Source organism: Haliotis rufescens, unplaced genomic scaffold (assembly GCF_023055435.1).
Source record: "Haliotis rufescens isolate VD_foot unplaced genomic scaffold, xgHalRufe1.0.p SCAF_3, whole genome shotgun sequence".
NCBI lineage: Eukaryota > Metazoa > Mollusca > Gastropoda > Lepetellida > Haliotidae > Haliotis > Haliotis rufescens.
In genome coordinates this window covers 9,039,805-9,049,466 of record NW_025964001.1, presented here as the reverse complement: position 1 = coordinate 9,049,466, position 9,662 = coordinate 9,039,805, and the positions used below count along the sequence as shown (strand labels likewise).

Here is a 9,662-nt window from a genome sequence, read left to right as displayed (position 1 = left end):
GCAAACAGTAACATGATAATAGACCAAAAGAAATGTCATAAATATTGATAATAGCAAGTGTATACATGGTATACGCATGATATATATGTATAAAGTAGTTGACAGTATAACACTATACATGGTAGAACTGGACAACATGGCAAAGACTGGGACTGGTCATTTGAGTAACGACAATGATTGGCTGGAACGTTTGAGACTTGTTACAGAGTTTACCGAAACCATTTATTAACTGTGATAAAAGAGAAACAATTACATCATGTACCGTTACCAATCCATTTAGACCTGATAAACACTACACAGGAACAATCTCATTAAAATCAGATCTTAGTTCTCGCTGCCGCGAAACAAAGATCTGAGGACATTCCATTACGGGTCACGTCAGACCGACCTTGCACGAACTTTGACCAACCAATGTAATGACTGACAAGAAGTCTACATTAGCCAATCAGAAGGCAGCTTTCTCGTGCTTTACGGCACTAATTTCAAATTGGCGACTATGCTTCGAAACATATTTTGACAAATTCTCAATAAAAAATTTGAAACATGAACAAAAGAACATCTTGGAATGGGTAATAGATGGTCTAGATTGCATGGAGTGAGTGAGTTAAAATTTAACATCACCTAGATTGTATGGATTCAGTCGTTAAGCCCATAACTATCGTCCAGAATACCCCGTGTTAAAGTTTTCGAGGTTGCATGATTAGAAATCACATTCCGACTGTCACTTTCATGATCTGGTTTGCGACGCTCTGATTGGTCGGATGAAAGGTCGTTTTGACATGACCCCTAATGGGATGTCTTAAGATCTTTGTTTAGCGGTAGCGAGAACTAAGATCTGATTTTAATGAGATTGTACACAGGAACTTTGACCACACAATCTAAATGAGAGATGTGTAGACTCTAGAGCGAATCAGGTGCCAGACTTAAAAAACAATTGTTTCCTTTCTTTACCATCATGACTCAGAAATTTTGATATTAATAAAAGAAACCTACACAGAACACAAATATTCCCTCCATTGTACACCCTCCATGTCCACAACAATATGTTAGCATGGCCTTTATTCTTTTAAATTCTGAACTGCCCACTTACATTTGTTATGGAGAAATCAGACATGCTTCTCTGAATGCTTTGTTCGCTTGTACTACGAATTTAGCAACCTTAGAGTTTATTAAGGGCCTCAATGGAGGGTTTGTCAGATTGTCATGCAGAGAGGTGACGTATCTGCGTGACAGATCGGATTTTAATGACATTGATCATGAAAATGCCCACAATTTCAACAGGTGAGCTTCAGTTTCAATAATCCAGAAGTTTGTTTGTTTGTTTTCTGTTTAACGCCGCACTCAGCAAAATTCCAGCTATGTGACGGCGGTCTGTAAATAAATAATCGAGTCTGGACAAGTAATCCAGTGATTAACACAATGACCATCTTTCCATGCTATAGGGATACGATGACATGCATCAACCAAGTCAGCGAGTCTGACCACGCGATCACGTTAGTCGCCTCTTACGACTAGCATAGTCGCCTTTTACGTCAAGAGTGGGTTGCTGAAGACCTATCTTACCAAGGATCTTCATGGGTCTAATCCAGAAGTAATGCAGCAAGAAGGATGCAAGCAAATTGGAAACACAATTATTTCACCTAATCTACATTCATCACAGACAATGTGTAGCAGTTGATTGGAAAATAGATCATACTTGTGTAACACGACACAATGAGTATGATACCACTTTAGAACATGATTATTCTGCAAGCCATGATTATGCTGCCACAATATGCACTGCATGATGTGGTGTTATTCTGCCACAATGACCTCTGCAACTTAGTGCAAGCCATGATTATACTGCCACAATATGTACTGCATGCCATAATTATTCTGTAACAATGTGCACTGCATATGGTTATTCTGCCACAATGACCACTGCAAGCCATGATTATACTGCCACAATGACCACTGCAAGCCATGATTATTCTGTGACAATGTGCACTGCATATGGTTATTCTGCCACAATGACCACTGCAAGCCATGATTATACTGCCACAATACGCACTGCATGCCATAATTATTCTGTGACAATATGCACTGCATGATATGGTTATTCTGCCACAATGACCTCTGCAAGCCATGATTATACTGCCACAATATGCACTGCATGCCATAATTATTCTGTGACAATATGAACTGCATGATATGGTTATTCTGCCACAATGACCTCAGCAAGCCATGATTATACTGCCACAATGACCATTGCATGCCATGATTATTCTGTGACAATGTGCACTGCATGACATGGTTATTCTGCTACAATGACCACTGCATGACATGGTTATTCTGCCACAATGACCACTGCATGATATGAATATTCTGTGACATCGTGGAGTGACATGACAAAAAACTAAGCTACTATAAGCTGTACTGATATCAAGATATCATGGCGCATCCAAGTCACGAAGAACTGTGAACATCTTCAGGTGTGACTTCAGATCCTCAAATCAGGCTGCAACCATGGCAACTCTCCTCACTCATCTGTATGAACACCCATTTGCCCAATGTCCAGATCTCCCTACAAATATACATTGCAGATATGATCATTTGTAAGAAACAATTAGAAAACTCCCGATATCCATGTTTGTGATAGCCATTGGCAAAGTAAAAGTGATTCACATCAATAAATAAGAATCAAATTGCACCATTTTTGGCTCTTGGAAGAAACATGCTCCTAGCTTTGTGTGGGTGAAGCGAATCCTTGGAACAGTGATGAGCATGATTAGAGCTAGGGGAAACAAAGACATGATGGAGTCCCCCAAAAATAAATTTGATAATATGATGGTAACTACATTCCAGTACTTTCAAAGTGCTGTATCTGAAAGGAGACTTTTATTATTGGTCTGAATGTATTGACGGCTCCCATCATGCTATCATTTGACCATCTTCCCGAGGCAAGGTTGTTAACTGTCTGCAAAAGTATATTTTCCACCGTTGCTGAACTATGCTGGAATATCGTGGCTAGAAAGTAGTGCCACCAGTGTACAAATTATGTCCCTTCTATATCCCTCCTATTGACAAATCAGATTCCATCTCCCACATCACTTGCATTTGCTTCAGAAAATTTGGGGCAGCACCCAGTCAAAAAGATCTGATTAATAATCAAGATCTATATTGTAAAAAACGGGTCTTGCCCATCGATGAGCATCAAATCATTTGAGCAACTTTATTAAAAACATGAAAAGATTTAGAGAATATCTGCCCAGGCTCAGTTGACAGTACACATGCTTTGCAAATCCTGCAGTCGACCGAAATCTGCACATTGAAATCCATGTTGTTTGCGAACAGGATATCTAGTACATAGACTCGTTAGTACAGCCAAAATCTAAATGCGGAATTCCAGCCAAGTTTCGGGAAGGTTAGAAATTGGACTATTACAGTTAACGCCCTTGCCTCGGAAAATGTCATTAGACTGGCTTGTTATTTTACGATGCAAATCATATTGGTCCTCATATTTACCTACTTTAGGATTGTGAAACATTCAGGGAATATAGAAATGAATGTTACACATTATCACAGATTTTAGGGATCAACATCAATTCATGAAACACTTACCGCATTTATAGCACTTTCCATACCCTCCATAAAAAGAGCGTCTGGATTCTGGCCTCGGGTTGATCAGTTGAGTTCTCCTGGGCTGTCCACCTCTACCATAGCTGGTTGAAGCTCTGGTTGGCCTCACCCTGCTAGTCCCTGGAACTGACGCTGTAGATGATGTAGAGCCCTGACTAGAGGCTGTAGTGGTGGACTGATAACTGCCATCATTGTCAGTGTGTTGATGGGATGCTCTCCCACCTCTGCCTCCATTGTCCACATCCTCATCATCTGACCTTATGATTCTCCTCTGGGCATGGCCTTGTCTTCTGTTATTGCTCCTTTCTCTACTTCTGCTCCTTTCTCTGTCATGACTATTCCTTCTTCTAGTATGTCTAACTGTAGCATGTCTATCATTCTCCCAATCACTGTCTTCACTGCTACTTTCTATTCTAGCTCTTCTTCTTCGTCCTCCTCGTCTTCTGTCTCTCCCATGTAAAGATTCTTCATCATGTGAGTCACCACTGTCCTCATCACTATGCTCATCTGTCTGTTGTCTCCTCTCCTCTTCCCTCCTCCGCCTTCTCCTCCAATCCTCCCTTCTCCCAGTACTCATTGAGCTGTCACTATTGCTGTGTCTGCCTCGTCGATGCTGACGCGTCCTCCTCCTTTCTCGATGCCTCATATCCCTACGTCGTTGTCTTGAGCGAGGACTATGGTCACTGAAATCAGTGGCTGAACTGTCTGTGGAGTACCATGAATCACTGTCTCTCCTGTCTCTCTCAAAATTTCTATTATTTAACGACCAATATTCTTCAGAATAATCTGAGTCCGTAAAAGATGATATTGATGATGTATCATCATGGTGTTGCCAGGGCCGATCATATCGAGTATGAGGTGGACTTGCAGTTCTAGTTTGTCCTCGTGAAGGCTGGTGGTGTGGAGGATTAGCATCGTCAAATTTTGCTTGTTCATCTGAATATAACATACATCTTTATGATTAAAATCATTGAGATAATTATGACATGCTGGACAATACTTCAACATCAATGCTTCCAACTACCACACATTATACTCTATAGCCCAAAGGCTGACACATCAATGCTTCCAACCACCACACATTATACTCTATAGCCCAAAGGCTGACACATCAATGCTTCCAACCAACACCCATTATACTCTATAGCCCAAAGGCTGACACATCAATGCTTCAATCAATCACACATTATGCTCTATAGCCCAAAGGCTGACACATCAATGCTTCCATCCATTTCACATTATGCTCTATAGCCCAAAGGCTGACACATCAATGCTTCCATCCATCACACATTATACTCTATAGCCCAAAGGCTGACACATCAATGCTTCCAACCACCCACATTATACTCTATAGCCCAAAGGCTGACACATCAATGCTTCCATCCATCACACATTATGCTCTATAGCCCAAAGGCTGACACATCAATGCTTCCATCCATTTCACATTATGCTCTATAGCCCAAAGGCTGACACATCAATGCTTCCATCCATTTCACATTATGCTCTATAGCCCAACGGCTGACACATCAATGCTTCTATCCATCACACATTATGCTCTATAGTCCAAAGGCTGATACATCAATGCTTCCATCCATTTCACATTATGCTCTATAGCCCAAAGGCTGACACATCAATGCTTCCATCCATCACACATTATGCTCTATAGCCCAAAGGCTGACACATCAATGCTTCCATCCATCACACATTATACTCTATAGCCCAAAGGCTGACACATCAGTGCTTCCATCAATCACACATTATGCTCTATAGCCCAAAGGCTGACACATCAATGCTTCCATCCATCACACATTATACTCTATAGCCCAAAGGCTGACACATCAATGCTTCCATCCATCACACATTATGCTCTATAGCCCAAAGGCTGACACATCAATGCTTCCATCAATCACACATTATGCTCTATAGCCAAAAAGGCTGACACATCAATGCTTCCATCAATCACACATTATGCTCTATAGCCCAAAGACTGACACATCAATGCTTTCATCCATCACACATTATACTCTATAGCCCAAAGGCTGACAACCCAATAGTTACTAAACATCACACATTACACTCTATAGTCCATGGGCTGACAACCCAATAGTTACCAAACATCATAATTTAAACAGTGTAGTCCAAGGGCTAACAAGCCAATACTTACCAAGCATCACACATTATGCTCTATTGTCCAGGGGGTTGACAGGCCAATACTTAACAAACAGCAAATATTAAGGATTTCCGATGGAGTATCTAACTGTTTCTAAGAAAGGTCCTTAAAGAATCTATCAGATTTCCAATTGGAGAAAGAAGGCGGTTAGTGCGCATTCAACTGTGCTAGAAGCGCTTATACAAGTCATTTCTTACCAAACATCACGTGGTATGCCTTATAGTCCATGGAGTGACAAGACAATACTTACCAAACATCACATATTATGCTCTATAGTCCATGGAGTGACAAGCCATTTCTTACCAAACACCACATATTAAGCTCTTTAGCAGCAGGGCTGACAAGCTGACAAGCCAACACTGGCCAAGTATCAATTATAATAATTCTCCTTACTTTTGCGCTCTACTAAAAGAGCTTTCCTGTCTTCCCTCATCTCTTCACCCAGCTGCTCACACATCTTATCAATGAAGCTATCCAGAACTAAGCTTCTGTTCTTGGATGTGATGTTGGTCCTACACATTGGGCAATTTTTGCTTGTCTTCATCCACTGACTGATACACAGGGCACAGAAGGCATGGGCACAGTTTAAAGATGTTGCCTACACAGAGAAACAATGACTTTGCTTTCAAAACTCCTTGTAGCATTGTGTCTGTACAAAAACATGTGGGTGGAAAAGGAGAACTCCAAATAGAAAACATGCCTTGTAGACTTACTGTAATTGCTGTAGTAAGTGCCCAATGCATAACAAATTGACAAAGGAGGTTTATTAAAACTGTACTTGAAAATTTAATTTTGTTGTCAGAGATCAAGTGGTAGAAAACAAACTTAGTTTAAATGTCGATGAAACTAAAAGTGTGGCAATAATGTATTCTTATATACAACCTATCACTTACAACTGGACATCAGCTCAGCAATATATCATCAGAAGCAAAAAAGCAAAATCAAATCGGGATTCATTGTAATCATTACATTTGCAATGTTATACAGTCCTAGTTACCTGTACAAACAGCTCATTACAGATACTGCACTGCAGTTCACTGTCCAAGGTATTCTTCACCCTCTCCAGAGACTGCTTTTGCTTCTGCAGCTCCTCCTCCATATCCTTGCCGGAGTTCCTGTTCCCAGATGTCCCGGACAGAGGCCCTAAACCTTCTGCACCACCCCCAGACTCTGAACACGAGTCTGGTTCTTTGGTTAAACCTGCAGCTACATCATGTACACCACATTTCTGGTCAAAAATGTTTTTCTCAAAATGCTGTTGACTTCTTTTGGGAAATGTCTCTGATACTGATGTCTTTTGAGTTTTATGCATCTTTTTCTGTTGTTGGCCCTTACTGTCTGATGTAGTACTATGGGATGAACTAGGTTTAGTTAGCATGTTATTTGAATTGCTCACACTTTTTCTCATCCCTGATGTTGATGGTGGAGATGGTTGTTTTGAATTTGGTGTACTAGTTTTATACATTGAAGTAATAGTGCTCGAAGGTAGATCATGGGATGATCTTTGTTGACTGTTTGTTAAATGCAAAGCTCCTTTCTCATACTCTGGATTGAGATAATAAGTGTCCTTTGAGAAATGACTCTCTGACCTTGCTGATATTGCTGAGTTCGTTTGTGGCACCTGGAACAAATCCATGATCTCAATCAGACATGTAACTCTTTTTAATGCCAAATAGAACAAATGTATTCTGATTCACATCTTGGCCATTCAGTACCTGGGAGCATATGGATCTAGGAAGGCCAAAGCATGGTTACTGATGCTAGGCTGACATCACAGGGCATTGTTTCACTGGTGTATCTGGCATTAAAATTCAGAAATTACATTATAGAGTATTGTGACGTGTTTGAAAAATTTGTGGAACTGCATTCTGAACGTCGGACAGTACCTGGATTACCGGGACTACAATTGCATGACCCTTTAACTATGATAGTCAAATTTTTTAACAACATATAACCTATGTCATTGATGAGGTTTCCGCACACTGTTATTTTAGAGTAATATTTCAATGTTGATGTCAAATTTTCGATGTTTATGAATTGCATTAATTGATATTCAGTTTTAAGCAATGACAGAAATGAGGTGCATCATGTTGATTGATTTCTATTTTCCCGTGAATTAGTCACATGACACAGCCCACGTGTCTTTCCTAAAGTTATATTTGAGCAAGGTGATCATATGGTGTGTTGTTTTAGTATTTCCTCAGAAGAGTCCGTTCTGTTCATCAGTTTAGGATATATATTTCTCTTTTCTGGTGACAATGAGCAACAGTTAAATGAGATGCAATCATGTGCTCGCTTATAACGGTGAGTTGGGGATAATTGGTCCTTGGTGATAACTGGTCCCAAGCCAGTATGCATAATTTTGTTTGTTGTTGGGTTTGTTATCATATTGGTGTGTGTTTGTTCACAGCTTTATTTTGTAAGCATAAAGTTGTGAGTCCATATAAAATCAAGTTTATTTGACTTTGCTGACCTTACAAAAGGTCCGTTCTGACTATAAATAGATCATGATGTTTCATTTATAGATACAACAACATGGGACTAGTGTGATGAAAGTTGTTTAATACTGCGTATAATATTGGTGCATAGCCGAAAATATCAAGCGTAGGTGAATTCTTGATGTTCCCTACTCTCAAACAGCACAAATGTCATACCCTGTTGCTACGCTGGTGATCTGTCTGGGAGCTGTGCGAATGTGACGTATCGAGCTGGAGCTGTTCCTCCACCTCAGCGAGACTTTGTGACAAGAGCCAGTCATCGTCGTCGTCTTCAGCAAAGAAAACTTCCTCCACTTTATCTACTGCTTGTGCCAGTATGCCATCGTCGTCATCATCGCCCCAGGGGTCATCCATAGTCTTGAATATAACTTTACTTATGGGTTTTAAGAATGAACATCTGTGTCAAATGACGAAACGAACGCAGGACGTAAACAAATGGATTACCTCCCATGAAGATAAAACAGAGTTACCTTTTCTTAGATCACTCGGGTTCATCGGCTAAGTCCGCTTTCTACACTGAATTGAGACATTCCGATTGAAAACGAAGCGTACTTTGCATTAGAGTTTTCAGAGAGAGCTGTCTTTTATTATATAGTGGAAAGTGATAACGAATAAAATACACTGACCTTTGTAAAGTGTCTCAATGATTTCAGGAAACGAATTCATGCTAAATATTATTAAAATGCACCATGGTAGTATATCAAGATTGACTTCAATAAGTTTTGTGTTTTATACATTGCAGATTTACGCAAAGGTGAACACACCGGTTTTTACTGGTGTTTAACATTTGTAACTCCATTAAGAAAAAATAACTCCATAGACTGCTTATTTAATCATAAAACACACACAATTGTCGATCATTTTGTATTGTTGTCTACAGCGTTGTGTTTTATGGATTAAGTGGTGCTATATTTTCACACCAATGTTGCATTCCAACCAAATTCTTTTAACCCATCTATTAAATTCAAAATAGATTTTCTCATTTGCAGGCATGTGATTGAAGAATGACAAAAAATAGTGAAAGAACTTTTGCTTGGTACCAAACTTATATAGGTACGATCGGTAGTTACTTTTGTATGAGTTTTGGCGCAAAGCCATATTTTAGTCATACATTTTAAGTTGAATTGCCATATAGCAGACGACATAACATGCATTTTGTCTGTGATTATCGTCCGCATATATCTTTTAAAACATCCTATAAAGTGTCTTATTTTTATTGATATTAGAATACTTTTGTAAGATCCGTATTTTTTTTACCATAGTTTTCGCGATTTCTTCGTAAGTTTGACATCTATATCAACTTTGTTTCAGTTAGGCTTCTATCACGTATCGCGCTGAAGAAAACTTCATATTTTGACGATGATTTATATTTGTGA

The 9,662-nt window shown here is 39.6% G+C and overlaps 1 protein-coding gene across 1 annotated transcript; it reads right to left on the bottom strand.

Annotated features, from left to right (window-relative positions):
• Positions 1 to 731: 731 nt before the first annotated feature.
• Positions 732 to 8,754, bottom strand: LOC124140914 (peptidyl-prolyl cis-trans isomerase G-like). Its single transcript, XM_046508744.2, has 5 exons — positions 8,443 to 8,754; positions 6,786 to 7,409; positions 6,182 to 6,386; positions 3,601 to 4,554; positions 732 to 2,563 (listed from the first exon to the last, which is right to left on the bottom strand). Exons 1-5 carry the CDS (start codon positions 8,638 to 8,640, stop codon positions 2,523 to 2,525), a joined length of 2,022 nt encoding a protein of 673 aa, XP_046364700.2. The 5' UTR covers positions 8,641 to 8,754; the 3' UTR covers positions 732 to 2,522.
• Between the last annotated feature and the right edge of the window lie 908 nt (positions 8,755 to 9,662).

Excerpts from the sequence above, each read along its gene's own strand:
- LOC124140914 (XM_046508744.2), bottom strand. The coding sequence starts at position 8,640 with ATGGATGACCCCTGGGGCGATGATGACGACGATGGCATACTGGCACAA. Across the intron at positions 6,387-6,785 it reads GTAATGAGCTGTTTGTACAG|GCAACATCTTTAAACTGTGC; the intron begins GTAACTAGGACT and ends TTCTCTGTGTAG. Across the intron at positions 4,555-6,181 it reads TCTTTTAGTAGAGCGCAAAA|ATGAACAAGCAAAATTTGAC; the intron begins GTAAGGAGAATT and ends TGTTATATTCAG.